Below are 18687 nucleotides of genomic sequence, written 5' to 3' on the forward strand. Positions count from 1 at the left end.
ACTCTCGAGCTTAACCCACAGACCTTGTGCGGTTTCCTCCTCCTTGACCTCGGTGATGATATCGTCAGCAAGACACAACAAAATCGTCGAGTGTGCCTTCTCCTCCAGAACGGCCATCTCATCGGTGATTGGATCCGCCGACTTCCTAGCAAGCGGCGCCCACAACCCTTGTTGTTTCAACAAGGCTCGCATCTTGATTCACCATAAACTGAAACTATTACTCCCGGTAAATTTCTCGACCTTCACGTTAATACCAGACATCTTTCTCAAACGAAATTTCAAACCCTAGAACAGAACCGGCTCTGATACCAGTTTGTTATAAAGGATGCAAAGAAAGAATAAATAACGTAATAAAGAACGCAGAGAATTTAACGTAGTTCACCAACAATGTGTTAGCTACATCCACAGGTAGAGGGGAGGAAAGTTTTATTGATCTTGAAGATTATAGATTACAGAATACTACTAGGATATGACCTAAAGAGTTTATATAGTACTCTCTAGATAGATGCGGAAAAGCCCAGAAAATAGGCCCAAAACAGATAACCCTAGTCCAGAATAACAGACAGATGCGAGATCCCCGTACTGGGGCGTTGCAGTAAGGGGGCTTAACCGATTCAAGGCATTATCTAACAATAGTAAACCTTAACTACTCCAAAGTCCTATCCATCACCAAAGACCATCATGGGCCTTGGGTCATATTGATCATATCCAATACTCTATTGTGTGTGAACTTATAGGATCCGGTTATATTAGTAGTAGCCCAATAATAATTAGCCCACAAATCATAATTAGTTTCTAACTAAACATTATGACCACCTAAATAACCGGATTATTAATCTCTATTATTAATCCTAATTTATATTTAGTGATTGCCATCTTGATTAAAGAACATATTGTTTCAGTACATTACTATATTATTGCAAAAGACCCGGGCAACGCACGGACAGTAAACTAGTTTTCAGTATAAACCCTCAGCTTTCATCTCCAATCTACTAAATTTCGACCGCCAAAAATGGCTGGTACTTCCTTAATTCTTGATCCTCCTTCGATTGATTGCTTGCTTCGTCTTCTTCGAATTTCGATCTTTTCTGTTGAATTTGGTTTGTGCTTTAATTGCTGCGATTTCGATGATTTGCAGAAGATAAAGTGTCACTGGATTTGACTGAAGAAACTCTTCAGAGCATGGAAGTCGGTATGGCTTTTCGCGATTATGTAATGTTTCTCTCTCCCTATCTTTCTGTATGCTTAGAATTTTGCGATTTTTGTGTCCTAAAAAGTTTGGAGTAGGGATTGACGAACTTGAATATTTTTTGAGATTGTTGTAATGGTATAAAACACTAATCACTTATGCTATGCAAGCAACACTGAGCAATGATCGATCATATGCTTGTTTTTTTTATTTTGTAAAATATGATTGATTATTGTAATCACTACTAATCCTTGCGTATTAAGAAACATTTCAAATGAAGTGACATTGTATTTGATGTTTCATGGTCAATTTATGTACAGATTCTAACAATTTTAGCGATTGTGTTGTTGCAGAGTGGAAGAATCAGTTCAATGGACTTCCATAAGACCTCAAGCTACTTGGTCACTGCTAGTGATGATGAATCGATCCGCTTGTATGATGTTGCCAACGCCACGTAGGTGTTTCAGCCCCAGAATATATGTTGCATTCTTTATCTCCCATCTCCCCAAAGAAGGATAAACTCATAAACTCATAAACCTTATTTTGCGTAGTGGGAGTGTAAAGTTATTACAAAAGTATCTTTATCATTTTCATCTTGTTGTTGCTGGAACTTGGAAAGTTCATTTTAAATTCTGCATTTGCATCAGACTTCGTATTAACACATATCACCTAGTGTCTCTTGTTGATCATAGATAATACTTGTATTTGAAATACCCATTTTTTATGGAAATAATTGTTGCTTTATCTTCCCTAAAAAAAATTTGTTGCTTGTTTGACCCAATACCTATATACTTTTTGTAAAAATCGGGTTGAACAATTAATGATCTCCTCTTAAACCTTCATATCTTGTGCTGCAACAACTTCCATAGAGATCAAGGATATTTTCAGAACCTGGCTATTATTTATGTACATGACTTTATCTGATAACGGTGTAGCACACACATTAGATTTGGTTACTTTTGGGATTTTGATTGAATGACTTTATTGTCTACTGCATACTCATCCTGATTCACAAGGACAGACCATGGTGTTGATGTCAAATTATATTATTGTAAACACTATTAGGAAGGGGTGTTCTTGGGAAGTTTTCGTCATTTGTTACTGCTCTTGGCAAGTAACATGTATTTGATGTATCCCAAGGTAGTAAATTTCCTCTAAGAAACAACAATACATTTTAAGAAGGGTTCTCACTTCTCAGTGCCAGTTATTCCTTTATTTTCCTTTTCCATGTATAATGCTAGTTATTATCAAAGGTTGTTCTTTGTTGTGATTTATTTGCAGGAAAGACCTTGTTGGGTACTTGGGAGTTGGGTCTACATTACTCTTGGGGTCTTCAGATCTTGCACAAAGAAACTAGTTACCCCTTCTGAGTATTCTGTTTTCAAATTAAGATGTATAATTTCATTACAAGTGAGAACCGTGGTGGCTGGATTGAATAAATCAACTTCTCTGTTTACTGTTTATGTTTAGCTTCCTTATTCTTCTGCAGTTTTTTCTTTCATAGCTGGAACTTTTATCTACATGTTGCTGACCTTGCTTTCATTCTGCATATACTGGGTTTTTTGTTCTGATAGACATAGAGTTCTGAGAACTTTGCCTTTGTTTTCAGATGTTTGAAAACAATCAATAGCAAGAAGTATGGGGTTGAGCTCGTGTGCTTTACTTCTCATCCAACAACAGTTATCTACTCGTCAAAGAATGGCTGGGATGGTATGTTTGTGTTTGACCCTTTAGAATTTAGATAATGTAAGCATGTGCATTTAAGATTTGTAATCAGGTACGCATTGGATGCAGAGTCACTGCGGCTTCTCTCCTTGAATGACAACAAATATTTGCGGTATTTTAAAGGGCATCATGATAGGTATAAGGTCCTTGGCCATTCATGTGCGTGACCCCCCTCCCCCCTTCCCCGGTAATGCATATTGCCTGACAGGTTGACACTCTTTGCAGGGTAGTATCTCTTAGCTTGTGTGCACGCAATGAATTATTTATATCAGGTTCTCTGGACCGGACTGTTCTGCTATGGGATCAACGGGCTGAGAAATGTCAGGTAGGGTTGTTGCCTGCCTGGCTCTTGTCTAAGTATGGTATTTGTTTCTGTGCCGCGTTGGTGAATGTTTACTAATGAATTTTCTTTTAGGGTCTTCTACGTGTCCAAGGAAGGCCTGCAACAGCTTATGATGATCAAGGTTTAGTCTTTGCAATTGCTTCTGGAGGATATATAAGAATGTTTGATGCTCGTAAGTATGATAAGGTTTGTGCCTCATGGCCTTGATATTCTTTTCTATGAACGTGCTGGTTCTTAAAAGGCGTGGCTGATGGCTGTTTTCCTGTTATCAGGGCCCTTTTGACATATATTCTGTTGGGGGAGACTTCTCTGATGCCAATGTAGTCAAATTCAGCAATGACAGTAGGCTTATGCTTTTAACATCAACCAGTGGATTTATTCATGTGCTGGATGCATTTCGTGGCACCCTTGTGAGTCCCTTCCCTGCTATCGTTCCTATTATCATAATTCAACATAATGAGATCCTGTGGAACTTTTTTATTTTTTTTCCTAATATTTTTTCACATTCTTCTGATGTTGCATCCAGCTGTGCTCATACAATGTAAAACCAGTATCTACCAATTCGACCCTGGAGGCTTCATTTAGCCCTGAGGGAATGTTTGTCATATCAGGTAATGCACAACGTTAATCCTCTTTAGTTTTATCAACGAATCTTGCATCCAGTCCAACCTACACGAACTGCCTGATTGGCTTTTGTTGACTCTGCTTTATCTTGTAATTGCCCCTTCGATGAGACCCTAGTGTGTTTCTATGGCCTGTACTAGTACACCATAATCTCGTGTTGGCCCAACATCATTAGACACCCTACTTCGTTTATTCTTAGGTCATGTTTTATCTTATCACAACTCAGTATTTCATTGGCCCATCTCTTTCTCTTTCGTTAGCCCCCTAGATTGATTTTCTCACAATAGCATCTGTATGCTTCTTCCCTCTTCCTTGTTTGATTGATCACAATGATGATCTCCTATGACATACCTGGACCATTGCAGTTTAAGCATTTTCTTGGGGGATGTTCCCAAATATTAGGAACACTTTCTTTTCCTTAGAACATCTAGTAATCTACTCCAATTTTAATAAGGTTCATATTTTATGTTACTACTAAGGACCCACTTGGATGGCTTTCTGGAGCTTTGGAGGCGATATCAAGAAAGCCATTCAGGTTTTATATGTTTGGTTCAGATTTTTGGGTATCCTATTCATCTGAATCTCCTCATATGAAACTCTGCTACTCCCTGAAATTTCAAGTACCTTCACCAAGGGTATCGTTGATGGAGCTTTCAACTTTGCCGCAGCTGCACCATGCATCAGCCTTTCGTAGATCATCACCCTTGGTCCACCCAGCTCATGTCTATCCATGACCTAGATCTTGTGTTACTGATGCTGGATTATGCTTCAGCTGCTAGGCATAGTTCAACCTGTGGGGTGGGAGGATAGGAATTGTGGTTGCTGAGATGGTGAAACTGGGGAGCCAGAAGGTGGGTATTTTGTTGGAGGTTGTTTGACTAACAATAGTGGGGGAGGTTGAGTGTGCTTGTGAAATGTGATGGAGGTCTAGACAGCAGAGTTTTTTTCCTCTGTTGGGAATGGATACTTTGTTGGAGGTTGTTTGACTAACAATAGTGGGAAAGGTTGAGTAGGCTTGTGATGGATCATGGAGGTCTAGGCAGCAGAGGTATTTTTTTCCTTTTCATTTACAAGAGACAAACATTACAGGTAAGTAAAAAATGAGATTAAATCAAGTCAATTCCAACTCCGTACTACCTCCGTTTCAAAATTATCTTTACACTTTACGTTTTAGTCCGTTTCATAATGTTCTTTACACTTTGCTTTATTCTATTTTTGGACATGAAAATTTACTACCTTACCCTTCTTACCCCACAATATTTACAATTTTCCACCCATTTTCTCTTACTTTATTCATTTTTTTTCTTACACTCACCCATATTTTTACACATTTCTCTTACTTTATCCATATTCTATTATATTCAATCAGCTTTTTTACTTTTGTCTTAATCTTTGTGCAAATAGTAACTGTAAACATCTTTATGATACGGAGGTAGTATTTGATTTCATTCAGATTCCAAGTATGACTTTGAACCAAATGGCCCCTTAGTTTGCTTCCCAACATTTAGTTGTGTTCATATAAGTCTCTTTGACTCCAAAGTATCTGTCCAAGACCCTAACTTGTCTAGTATTCCTTGTCTTTGGTCATTGATCAGATTTGTCATTTGTGAAGAGTATACACCATGGTAGATTCCTTGGACCTTGAATGCAGCTAAAGAGCTTGTCTGTAACTGCTGAAATAGAAATTGACTTAAAGTAGGCCTTGATCTTGCCCGACATTGACTGGGGAATTCTTGGTATCCCCTCTCAGTACCCCAAAAGTAAGCATCAGGCCTTTCTCCATTTTTTTAACCATCTAATCTAGTCATTTATTGGCATTGCCTCAAACTTTTAAACGTCTCCAAAGTGTTTTGATAGACGCTTGGTACAAGTACTCAATTATGAGCCTTTTTTAAGTTGATGAAAACCATATATAAATCCCATCACAATATTGCTAAAAAAAAAACTCTCACCAAGAAGATATGTGTGGTTTCTGTGGCTAATCTGCCTGGCATAAAATGAAATCGTTTCTATGCGATTGGTATGTCTTTCCTAATTCTATTCGTTATCTACCACTCTTTTCCGAGCTTTCTGGTGTGACCAAGTAAATTAATGATTTTTTAACCTTCACAACCTTAGAAATCTCTTTTTGCGAAGGTGCTGGAAGGAAGACAAGTAAGATTGAGTGGTTGAAGGGTTGTATGAATTGAAGATTTTATTTGATAAGTTCTGCAGACAATAATTTAATTTTGGGCCTTACTTTCATGCGTTTGTTGCTGTGTAATACCCAGGGTATTTTTTTTCCTCCGTTGGTTTACATGCCTTATATAATTAGGAAATCTTTTTGGGGGAACGTAAGATGAATTAGTGAAGGGACCATTGTCTTCTTAGTAGTCTTCCAAGTTTCTAGTGTGCATGTCTTGTCTCTGTTTAAAACTGAATGGTTTGCGTAGAGAACAAGATGGAACTCAAAAGTAATTCTTGGATGGGATACTACATGTTTCTTTGTTTCTCCCACTTTCTCTTTCCATCTCGGCACTCCCACCAGAAGCACTCAAATAGTGAGCAATTTTGCTGGTAGAAGGTACAATGTCAATATGATTGTACTGAGGGAGTAAGTCGGAGAAATCGTTAGAGGCTCGATGAATCCAAATGTCTGGAGGAGTTTAAGTTGGAAGTGGTTGTGGACAAAGTTGTGTTTCATGCCTTTGTTGTTAATTCCTAGCCCTTCCATCAGTGGGAGCGTACTAAGTTTTTTCTGTTGCTTTAGACGTTTAGAATTTCACCTGTACATGGTATGTTTGAAGTGTATATGCTTTGAGCCTTTTATCAGTCTGCTTATGCTTCTCGGCTTCTGAGTTACTTCTTCTTTCGCCGTTTCGTCGTTCTATTGCAGGTTCAGGGGATGGCAGTGTATATGCTTGGAGTGTCCGCAGCGGCAAAGAGGTATAGAATATAACACAGTTCTTGTTGTTTCTTTTGTAGCCTAATTTAAGGTACTACTCCGTCATTACTAAAAGAATCATATTATATTCCTTGATTATAACATTTGAGAAAAAGCGTCCCTCTGGCTTCCATGCTCTTCTTAGTTCCTAGTATATGGACTCCTCCTAAGTTTGCAGAGCTACCAATAGATTGGTGATTATGCTGTCTTGCTATGGAAGAAAATTTCCAAGGCTTATCTTTAGAAGTATAAAATGCAATCTTAGGAGCTCTAAGATCATTTTCCCTAGACATATTTTGGAAGTTCAAGTACCACTACCTTTGGATTAATTCCATCCCTTTTTCTGACACCAAACCGCTCACCCTTTAGCTGTTTGTATGGAGAAGTGTGATCATGTCGCTGATAAACAATATAAAGATCGATAGTGCCAAAAATATTATTTCTGTTTATTCTTGTTCAGACTTCAGAATTACTTTGAAGGAATTGATATCTTCAGCAGATGTAAACACCATTAGGCATATTACACCTTGCTCAAACTGTTCAATTTTGGCCTCATTCTCGTACAAGAAATTTAACAGCTCGATGTTATTCGATGTTTTCTTCAAACCCTCTGTGGAATTGAAAATTGTTCATATTAAAATTCCCATTAACATCGCTGAAGACTTGAAATTTTCACATATATGGAGTTGGATCATACTAGTTAGTAGTTACTTTTCTGTGATATTAAAATTTATCCTGTATGATCTGTCTTTGTAGGTGACAAGTTGGATGAGTACTGAAAGAGAGTCTCCTGTCATCAAATGGGCACCAGGAAACGTCATGTTTGCCACTGGATCTTCTGAACTTTCTTTCTGGGTTCCTGATTTGTCTAAACTGGGAACTTATGGGGGAAGAAAATAGCCATGAGACAAAATGCCTCTACATGGAGAAAATGGTCATGAGACTACCCGTAAAATGGAACTTATGTTGGAAGACAACCATGAGTGGAATGGTCAAAGTTAAGGCCTTATGCTTATTAGACATGCACCTTGTCTTGTCTACTCGAAAAGCAGCTTTCAGCATAAATCATGATTGAATCTTGCCTTGTGTCCTTGCTCTGTAGTGATTCTGCTTCAGCAACTTGTATTTGGGACGCTCAGATAGTCAGATAGCATCCTTTTGAATCTTCTTGAGAGGGAGGTGATGATCGATACTTTGGTTGCATGCTGTTGGACTCCTGTCACTGCAGGAAGAAATGTCCTTTCATCCATTCAGGTACAAAAGCCGAGAACCCTGTATAATACTCTTATCTGTCGTAGAATTCTGTGTAACATTATTATTTATTTTCGTCATGGAACTGTATTTCCATGATTTAGATCAATATTTTTTACCCTACTTGAAACATATTTATTTATAAATTATACTAAAAAAATCTCCTATGCACTGGAGCTTTCTGTAAAATTTGCATGCAAACTTGTACCTTAGCCACACTACATTGAGTCATCGACTATCTGAAGGGGCTGTGACTTGAATTTTCTGTATTTGTATCCCCTTGCTTAATTTCACTTGAAAAAGTTGGCATCATCATCACAAGCCGGCTATTGTGAACGTGTAGTGAGGTGGTTTCTGCGTGGTATTTTTAAATTTTTTTTGTCTTTTTTCCCTTATATTTTGGTTGGAGATTTGGCTTTATTCCCATGGAAATTTGGCTCTTTTTTGTTGCTCTTGCTTTATTATCCAGGAAGTAGGTAGATAGAGCTCATCATGGATGTGTCCAGTCCAAAAATAAGAGCTCCTAGTCATGGACAAAGATTACTTGACATGTGCATCGATTGAGTTTAGTGTATTACGGAATTTCTAAATATTTTTTTGTTGTGGGGGGGGGGGGGGGGGGGGGGGTTCTTTGCAGGGATCTCCACCTTCCCCACCCTTCGGTAAAAATTGAACTCGGCGGGGTTGGAACATAGGTGGTAAGCCGGTAGCCACTATAAATCCCTGATTCTCAATGCTGCTCTTTTATGTTCTGTGTGTGTGGGGGATGTGGGAAGAGGTGGGGGGGTAGTGTGTGTGAATGAGGAAAGCCATTCAAATAAGCAAAGGCAATGGTGAGTATGGGCAAAAGGAATGGAAAACTTACCTATAGAGTCCTGATGCACATGCACATAATCTCAAAGTACAAAAACTTACGTAACTGTCCAATTACATAATGGGACATTGGGACCAACCATGCAAATCTTACAAGTGAAACCCAAAATTGACATGTACGGAGTATTACGAGCTGAAGTTGTAATTTACTCAGCATCAGCCCCTCAAAAAAGCGTGATGCATGTCACGCGTCAATTTGCTAGTTAAAGACATTACGTACTTACCCTCAAAAAAAGTTCCCAAGATTTCGTTTGGATATAGGGGGATTATTGTCATTTGACTCATTTAGTTTCTCTTTTCTCTCTCCAACAACAAGCCCTAAATGACTTTTTAGGGTCATTCCTTCCTACAAAAGCTCCAAGAGTCCAAGTTTTGTCAGACCAAATCAATGAAGGCATCCATCCAAATCTTCTTGATTGGGACCCCACCATCATCTTCCTCCTCATTCAAACTTATGCTCACTCAATTGCTTTTCATTATACTCCCTCCGTCCCGGAATACTTGACCTGTTTTCCTTATCGGGCCGTCCCTTAATACTTGACCTGTTTCTAAAAATGGAAATATTCTAACAATATTATATTATTTCTCACTCCACCCCTATTAACCCACCTACCCCCTACTCCATACAAAAAAACAATTAAAAATTCACCCCCTACTCTCCCTCAACCCCACCTCTTAACCCACCACCCACTAACTACATTAAAAAATTACTCCACTATCAACTACTACCTATTAAATTAAATAAGTCAATTCAAGTCCCTTAAACTCTGTGCCGGTCAAACCGGGTCAAGTATTCCGGGACGGAGGGAGTACTCCCTCTGTCCATACAAGTTTGTTTCACCGTAATTTTTTGGGTTAAATTTTGAAAACTTTCACAAAATTCTCATTAGTCTATAAGAAATAACGTTGTTATGTGGGGTCTTGTTTGATTCATTTCAATGTATATTTTAGAATTATAACTTTTCATACTTTTTACGTGTGTAGAATTGGATATATATTTACGTTTTAAGCTGTGTCTTAAGATATCGTGAAAAGTCAAATAGGACAATCTTTTAGGGACGTGTACGGAGTATTTTTTTTCATTATGGGAATTACGTGAGAGTGTTAAAAGAAGTCAGGGTTGTCATGTAATCCAATTTTATTTTATTTATGTATTAGAGCTTGACTGCTGATTTGGTTAAGGATGTTAATGTTTAACCTTCTTAGACTTAGACTCTTTCAATAGTCGGGTACGTGCTGAGTGGTGGTTGGTGCGGTCGTAATGGTAGTGACTAGAAAAGCGAGGGCGGAGAGGCCCATATCAGATATGTGCCTCCAAACACATATCTGAGGGCACAATGGTAATTGCACCATTATTTTGAAAACTTTTGAGTACCATATTTGAGAAATTAACACCATTTTTGAGCTTTTGAGTACCAATTTTGAACTTATGAGTACCATTTCGGGATCCTACCTTGGATCGTTGAAGGGTGGTAGGATCGGATTGTAAAATCGTAAGATCTTACTAAATAGTAAAAATAATATTTATATTATTAAAATGCAATGTAAAATCATGTATTCAAGTAATCTTAATACTTAAAGATCATTTTTTTGCTCACATAAGATGTACTTGTGTAGATTCAAGTGCAATTAGTAAGATTTGCACAAATTTGTTGAAATTTAGATTTTAGTTATGACACTACAAGAAATTATACTATTGACGACGGGAAATCCCGTCGCGAAAGGCCAATAATCGTTGATTAACGACGGGATTTCCTGTCGTGAACCCGTCATAAAAGACATTTGCGACGGTTATTCCCGTCATTGTTTGGTTGTTAGCCCCGTCGTAAAAGGCTTTTGCGACGGGATTAATTAGGTTGTCGTTAAATATACAAATTCTTGTAGTGTGACCATCTTCAAATCTTAATTGATAAAATTATATGAATTTCTTTACTTTTTAGTAAAAATGATACTTCTTTTTTTATAATTAATTTTATTGATAGAAAAATATGATATTTCTAATGATATGGGATTATGAACTACGTAGTATTTAGTAATAAGAAAAATGATTTATTATCTTGAAATATTGTATGTTGAATTGAATCGTTGGATCGGACCGTAGGGTCGTTGGATCGTGTTAAGATCCTACCACTCAAAATTTTTATCGAGGTAGGATCGTAAGATCCTACACACATTAAGATCCTACCTAAGATCCGGATCGGTGGCGTGTTTTTGGATCGTAGAGTCGTAGAATCGTAAGATCTGGATCGGGAGTTTAACCACCATGGATGTGAGTAAGTGTGACGACCACAAGAAGAAGAGAAATATTAATATTATTAATATAATTGGAAGTGGGATCATGACATGCCAAAAAGGAAAGTGTATCCTTTAGAACAATCAACAATGGAGAAGATATATGTCCTCCCTTACACTCTCTCTCCTCTAAATTAGGATCCTCTTTGATGTAGAAGAGAGGATCCTCTCTTAGTAATTGCACTTGAATCTACACAAGTACATATGTATGCTTCAACTTGTTTAGAGAGAGGATATATTAAGCCACATATCATTTAATAATTGGGTAGTTTTAAACAAGTTTGCATACCCGTTATAATTTTATAACAATAATAAATAAAAAATGGTAACTTATTTATAATTGTATTGCATTAATTAATGTTAGTAGTAATGTTTTTATTCTGGTCTATGTTATGGTTTATTCTTGTCATTGTTAGTTAATTACTGTCATTATATTGTAATATTTTTAATTATTATTAATGTTATTTTAAGGATTTTTTGTTTAAAAGGACCTTTTATAAACACTTTTGTGTGAGAAATGACCTTTTATAACAAAAGTGGTCATTTGGGTCCTTAATCTTTGTTTTTTTGTTGACTAAGACCACTTCTCGGAAAGTTGGAGTTGACTCGTATGTAACCCGTTGACTTGCACACGTGGCCATCGGAAACCGACACGTAGCAATTGCCTTGTTTTAAAAAAAAAAATCCCAAACTTCCATCCAAAATCAAACTGCCCCATTTCTTAACCTAAACCCAAAAAAAGAACTTGCGACCTTCTCTCTCCTCTACTATCTTCCTCCTAGACGCCATTAATGCTTGGAAGGTGAATCATCATCAAGTTTGCAATAAGTTCAGCGAATTGATTCCCAGGTAATCATTTTTTTCTCTCTCTCTCTCTCTCTCTCTCTCTCTCTCTCTCTCTCTCTCTCTCTCTCTCTCTCTCTCTCTCCTATCATTTCTCTCTCCTCTGTCCTTCTCAAGAACCCAGAATGGATTCTCATTTACTAATTTTCGTCCTTGTGTTCTGAAAAATCTGGCAAAATGGTGAAGAAGGGTCAAAGAAAGGGTAAGAAGAAGGACGAAAGCAAAGACGTCATTTTTTCTTTGAGGAGAGAATAAACAAAACAAGGTCAGATTCCTTTTCCCCTCTTTTTTACCATTTTCACAAATTTTAATTAGGTTAGGGTTTAGTGGAGTATAATCTGGATTGAAAAAGGATTAATTAACTAATTTTGAATTAATTAATTAATTAATTAATTAATTAATTGTTTAATTGCTGGATTTTGTGGTGAACAATGTATTGGTGGTTGTTAGTTTGTAAATAATTACCCCTAATTTCATTCAATTTTGACCTGATTTCATTACTATTTTAGGTAATTTTACAAGAATTTGTCCTGATTTGTTCCGAATTTGCCTTAATTTCCCCTAATTAAAACCTGATTAAGAAATGATTATGTGGAAAATTAATCCCTAATTTTTTTTAATTTGCCCTAAATGTTAATCATATTGCATAAATCTGAAATGTATATTGTTGGGTTGTGTGTGATTGAAACAGGTTTAACGGTAGGATCCCGGTAGATTACCCCGTTTATAAATTGATGGAACCGATTAATATTAGGTTGTATCACGGGGGTCGATTTGTTACTAGGAATGGTAAAACAACATATGAGAAAGGGGATAGTGAGAAATATGGGTTGTCGTTGCACCCTAATGTTAGTGAAGTGTGTTGCTTTGAGTTTGTTGGTTGGGTGAAGGGGGTTTAGGTTACGAGGAGGCTGGTCAGCTTTGGTATCGGGAGTATGGGCATAGCTTGTTTAGTGGTAGGAAAGAGCTTAAGGATGATAACGATATTCCTGAATTCTTGTTTTCTAGGGAACAAGATGGGTGGTACCACTTGTATGTTGTGCATGAGCCTGTAAAACCCAAAATGACTAGGTATGGACCAAATTTTGGGGGAGTGTATACAGATTCAGAATCTGATGGGGGGTCCTCATTGGGTAGTTTCATTAGTGTCTCAAATGTTGGGGGTGAGTCATCACAAAGGAGTTCTGCTAATAATGAGAGTGGTGAGTCATCAAACCCTAGATCTAATTCCTCCAACCACAAAACACACTCCACACTTACTCCTCAAACACATTCTGCTGCACTTCCTCCCTCACAAAAAAACCCTGTTGTCCTTAATCCTCCACAAACCAACCCAGAAAATATCAACAACAACAACCACATTTCTTTCTCATCAAACACAGCTGCTTACAGGGAAAGAACACCTGTTTCTCTTGAACCTATAGAAGAACAGGAAGAGTTTGAGTTCAGTGCAGAGAAGGGGCAGTGTGAGGAAGACAGTGAGGAAGACAATGATGTGGTCTTGAGTGAGGGAGATTTTGAGGATGACAGTAATGATGACTTGTTCACTGATAAATGGGCCTTGATGTTTCTGAGATTGTGGGTAGGAGTTTAGAGGGGGTTGATAATGTCTTTTGTTGTAAAGATGATTGAGAGGGAACAGAAGGAGGTTAGTAACATGAGGTTGATTCAAGCAGACTTGCATGAGTTTGAGGTAGATTATGATGGGGATAGTTTTGTTGTGAATTTGGAGACAAAAACTTGTGGATGTTATAGGTGGGACTTAATGGGAATACCTTGTTGGCATGCACTAGCTTGTATAGCCTAACGGAGGTTGAACTACGAATAATTTGTGCATCCATCATACCATGTGAAGACATATGCTGCAACCTATGCACCCCACTTCTCCCCTATGCCAGGAGAGAAACAGTGGGAGAAATCACCCCTGCCACAACCACTGCCTCCACCCTTCAGAATAATGCCTGGAAGGCCTTCACAAAGAAAGAGAAAGAAGGAGGTTGGTGAAAAAAAAGGGGAAGCAGGTGAAAAGAGCAAGGAAGCGAAACAATTGTGGGAGGTGTGGAGGTTTGGGACACAACAGAAAAAACTGCCAGAGGCCAGCTAAGCCTGTGCAAACTGCTTCTAAACCTAAGGGCAGGCCTAAATCAGCAAATACTTCAGCCACCACAGCAGTTCCATCAGCTTCTGCTCCACAGCAACAACCAAGAGCAAGAACCACTGCCACCCCTGCAGCACAGTTAGCTCCAAGCTTAGCTCCAAATTCAGCTCCAAAGCCTGCAAAGAACAGAAACAATGCAGCAGCAACATCATAAAAAAGAGTTGTGCCTCTTCTTCCAACCCAATCCCCAAGAAGAGGAAAACAACCTCAGTGAATGCACTCCAAGCCTCCCAATCCTCTCAAAAGAGTTGTGTTTCCCTAGGCCAAAATTAGTCATGTTGTGCTTCATTTTGTATTTGCTGAACAATGGTAGTATTTACAAGTAATTTGGTTTACATTTGATGACTTATTGTACTTTATGTAACAAGTCAACTTTGGTTTGTTTTTTATGGAAAAAGTCAACTTTGTTAATTTGGATCAAATGCCATTTGAATGAAGATATGCAAAATGGTTTAAGTGACATTTCTACATTTGCATTTGGATTAAATTTTTTTCCTTTGCCTCGGGTTTTAAAACACTAGTTAAAATCATACCTTGAATTCGACCTTGAATTCGACTAACTACCATAGCTTGAACTCAACTCACCCATAATTTAACCTCATTAGGGAATGTATTTTTAAAACTCGTGTAATTATGATTGGGTTTTAAAACAAGGACATTTAAGACCGACTTTTATAAACCGTTAACAAGGTCATTAAATCTCTCGAGGTTTATAAACCGACTTCAACAACATACTCCACGACACATTAAAAACCCGAGCTAAAATTAAACTAACAATTCAATTAACCCGGGTTTTAACTAGCATTTTTCATTAACATAACAAATAATTCATTCGGGATTTATTCACAAATAACTTGGAGGAAAATCGATATTATTAATCATTGATGATCATCACATTCATACATTTCATACCATCATTTCATTACACACCCACACCAAATCTAACCAAACACTTTAACAAATATTGCACTAACCACAACAGATACAATAGCTCATAAACTAAGAAGAATGTAGACATGATTGTTCCTAAGCTCTGTCTTCAACCTCCCTTCTGCCTTCATCCTCATCTTCTCGTACTTCGTTTTCATCTTCTCATGATCCTCATTCACCATCTTATTGGCATGTTCAAGGAATTCAACTCTTCCCTTCAAAATTTTGACATCCATGAGAAGCCTCTGTTTTTCCCCAAGAAGGCGATTAGTAACATCCTTTTGCCAACAAAGAATTTCTTCATCAACCCAATCAAATGCATTACAACCCCTTTGTCCCGTTTCAAAGTTGTAGAACTTGCAAGCTTTGAATTTCCTACCCAGGTTCTCATGTGTCCATGATGTTCTTTGTACAACGGGAAACCCACAAGCACAAATTTTCTCTTTATGTTGAAACAAAGACATCCTAAAGCACAGAAACATTAAGAATCAGAAAACCCCCAAATTAATTTTTACGAAAAATTAATAAACCCTAATTCTTATGAGGTAAAATTCGAAAAATTAGGGAAGAATTTGAGAGGGAAAAACAACAAACCTGACTCGCGTTGGTGTTAATCGCAATCCCTGGTGCGTAATTCAGCCAGATATGTGTGTTGTTTCTTCGAAGCTTCTCCGCACCTAACAATGGCGTCGAGGAAGGAGGAGAGAGAAAATTATAGTTGGGTTCTTTTTTTAGGTTTAAGTTAAGAAATGGGGCAGTTTGTTTTTGGAGGGAATTTGGGATTATTTTTTTTAATTATTTTTTTTAACAAGGCAATTGCCACGTGTCGGTTTCCGGTGGCCACGTGTGCAGGTCAACGGGTTACATACGAGTCAACTCCAACTTTCCGGGAAGTGGTCTTAGGCAACAAAAAAACAAAGATCAAGGACCCAAATGGTCACTTTTGTTATAAAAGGTCCTTTCTCACACAAAAGTGTTTATAAAAGGTCCTTGTAAACAAAAAATACTTATTTTGACAAAGTTTTTGTCAAGGTTACAAATCGATTTATTTTATCAATAGTAATGGAAAAATAATTAATTAAGCTAATTTATTTTTTAAACACTTGAAATTATCATTATTCCTAAATTAAATGTTTTAATAAGAAAGATAATATGTGTTGGGGTATGTAAACTAAGAGAGAGGAAACAAGAGATAATACTCTTTGATGTGTGGAAAAGAATAGAAATAGAAAAATGAAAAGGAAGGAGATAGTAGGAAATGATGTGGAAGAAAGAGAACGTGATGTGTCAAAAGGAGAAAAAGAGATAGACTAGAAGAGAGGATCCAATAATCCTGCTCTTAATAAAATACGAAGGGAGTATTATTATTGATATCCAATTTTAACTAAGATATTCGGAAAACTAGCATCTCAACAAGTCTAACCTTGTTAGGACACACCAAGATCAAATATCGTAAATGATGTATGGAAGTATAAAACTCTCTAATTAAGTAATTGTATGTACTGTATGAATTATTAACAAAAACGTTTACCCTGAAGTTTTCAAATATGCGTTCTCGGGAGCTCAGTATAGCGGCATCATGTGATGCGTGGGAACAACGTAACAGGGGTAATTAAGGAAATTCATGCGAAATTTGAAAAAACCAAGGTGTCTTAGTGAAATCCGCGTGGAAGTTGAGGTCCACCGTGGACTCGAGCTTACTACCCCCTCTCCTCGATTTCTCCGTCGTTCTCTCTCTTCTCTTCGTTCTCTCTCTTCTCTTCGTTCTCTCTCTCCTCTATCTTTCCTCAATTGAGTTCGAGCAAGTGTGTCGCTTGAATTGTTGATTTTGTTGGTCGCCGCGGATAGAATTTGTGTTCGTCGTCGTGGAGTTGAAGGTGGTTGGTCAATCGACGGTGGTGGTAGTTGAAAGTTATTGTTTGTTGAAGAGGCGAGTAAACCCTAAATTTTTAAATGAATTGTTTAATTTGGTAATTTTGATAAATTCTATGTTGGATTTTGTTTACCGGTGATTATTGTAAAATTTGTTGACATATTTATTGGTTATAATTTTACAGTAATTATTTGCGATAAATTAACATTCGAAGTATAAAATTCGAGAATTATGCGAATTTATTAGACGTTGTTGATTATTTAAGTCTTCCAGCATAGGAGTGTTATGATTAAATGTAGATGAAAATTATATTCTTGATAATTTAACATAGAATTTTAAGTGTTGATAATGATGTTGAAGGGTACTATTGTTGAAAGTTAAGATCATTTGAATTAGCTCAAGAAAAACAATCGATTTTGTAGTTGTTGATAAATTGTACTCACACCGTCCCAGATTAGGTGATCAATTGTTATTTTTTTTGAAAAAGTAGATGTGATAGGATTTAGTAGGTATTTTTTTTAATTGAATGAGAGAGGGTGTGGGGGCAAAAAAAAAATAGTGGAAGAGAGAAACAATATAATAATTGTGGATTCATTAATAATTTAGAAGTGTAACAACTAATCTGGGACGGACGAAAAATGAAATTGTAACAATTAATCTAGGACGGAGGGAGTAGTAATTGCTTTAGTAAATGTATTGATTTTCTAAGTGTTGATAAATAGAAGTAATTGATGTAGTAATTGCTTTGTGTTTGTTATGGATGTAATGATCTTGTGTAGGGTGAATAGAATGAGGCACAAGAAGGGTGCTATCAAGGCGAAGAAAAGCAATGCTCCTACCAAGACTAGGGGGTAAGATTTTAAACTATATTTGTTATTAAATATTATCATTTGCGTGTTAGTGATCCGGTGTAAAATATTATTGGTGTGTGGTTTTGAATTGTAGAGTAGCACCATACAATCAATATTGGGGTGATACCCGGGCATAAACCTAGTGCAAGAGTTAGAGTGAGGAAGGGTGGGAAGAGAAAGAAGGCTTATAAGGTAGATGCCGACTCAATGCAGTAAATGATAGTGAAAATGAAATATCATAAGAGAGTAGTGAAGTGTCCTCTTCCTCATTATCTGAGTCATCTAGGTCATCCGAGTCATCTGAATCGAATGATGAGGAAGGAAGGAGAAGGAGAGAGGAGTAAGGAAAGGGAAAAAAAGATATCGAAGCGTAAAAGGCCGAAGTTAATCAATTAACTTCAATATATTATTATTGAATACTTTTATCATTTGCTATGTAAGAAATTGATATTGAAATATGTTGTTATTGAATACTTAATCATGTGCTATATAATCATTAGAATACTTTTTTTGATCAGGTTATGAAGAGTAACGGGATGTCGGTGGACGCTTGTGGCCTTGTTGTCAAAACACAGTTTTAAATGTTGAGAAAGGTAAGCTATCTATGAACACCTTCCCCTATTAATTTTTTGATGATGTTGAAGTGAAATGACATGTAATATAATTGTGTAGGCCCCTACCATAATATGAGGAAGTATATTTGTTTAACCGTTATGTATAACCAAATGCATAACATGGAAAAGAAAAAAGGTAAATTAGAAATTAAAAGAGTTTTGGGGGAAAATTGAAATTGAGTCGTAAAAACACATGGA

The 18687-nt window shown here is 37.1% G+C and overlaps 1 protein-coding gene across 4 annotated transcripts; it reads left to right on the plus strand.

Moving 5' to 3' along the window:
- The first annotated feature begins 901 nt into the window (after positions 1-901).
- On the plus strand, positions 902-18468 carry LOC110802973 (protein ANTHESIS POMOTING FACTOR 1). 4 transcript variants are annotated; one of them, XR_008930637.1, is made up of 15 exons: positions 902-1019; positions 1139-1212; positions 1543-1643; positions 2799-2899; positions 2984-3050; positions 3140-3239; positions 3330-3443; positions 3530-3667; positions 3784-3868; positions 6757-6806; positions 7561-8058; positions 11800-12069; positions 12250-12328; positions 17804-17875; positions 18394-18468. XR_008930637.1 is itself a non-coding variant. In XM_022008430.2 (11 exons), the coding sequence occupies exons 1-11, from the start codon at positions 1013-1015 to the stop codon at positions 7702-7704; spliced, it is 981 nt and encodes a 326-aa protein (XP_021864122.1). In that variant the 5' UTR covers positions 902-1012; the 3' UTR covers positions 7705-8244. The 4 variants fall into 4 exon arrangements, 2 of the variants coding, with proteins under 2 accessions (XP_021864122.1, XP_021864123.1); XR_008930638.1 differs by lacking the exons at positions 17804-17875; positions 18394-18468 and adding an exon at positions 12755-14344; XM_022008430.2 differs by lacking the exons at positions 11800-12069; positions 12250-12328; positions 17804-17875; positions 18394-18468 and having other exon boundaries at positions 7561-8244.
- The last annotated feature ends 219 nt before the right edge of the window (positions 18469-18687 follow it).

Source organism: Spinacia oleracea, chromosome 3, assembly GCF_020520425.1.
Source record: "Spinacia oleracea cultivar Varoflay chromosome 3, BTI_SOV_V1, whole genome shotgun sequence".
NCBI classification, from domain to species: domain Eukaryota; kingdom Viridiplantae; phylum Streptophyta; class Magnoliopsida; order Caryophyllales; family Amaranthaceae; genus Spinacia; species Spinacia oleracea.

Excerpts from the sequence above, each read along its gene's own strand:
- LOC110802973 (XM_022008430.2), top strand. Across the intron at positions 2,900-2,983 it reads GTCAAAGAATGGCTGGGATG|AGTCACTGCGGCTTCTCTCC; the intron begins GTATGTTTGTGT and ends CATTGGATGCAG. Across the intron at positions 6,807-7,560 it reads GTGTCCGCAGCGGCAAAGAG|GTGACAAGTTGGATGAGTAC; the intron begins GTATAGAATATA and ends CTGTCTTTGTAG.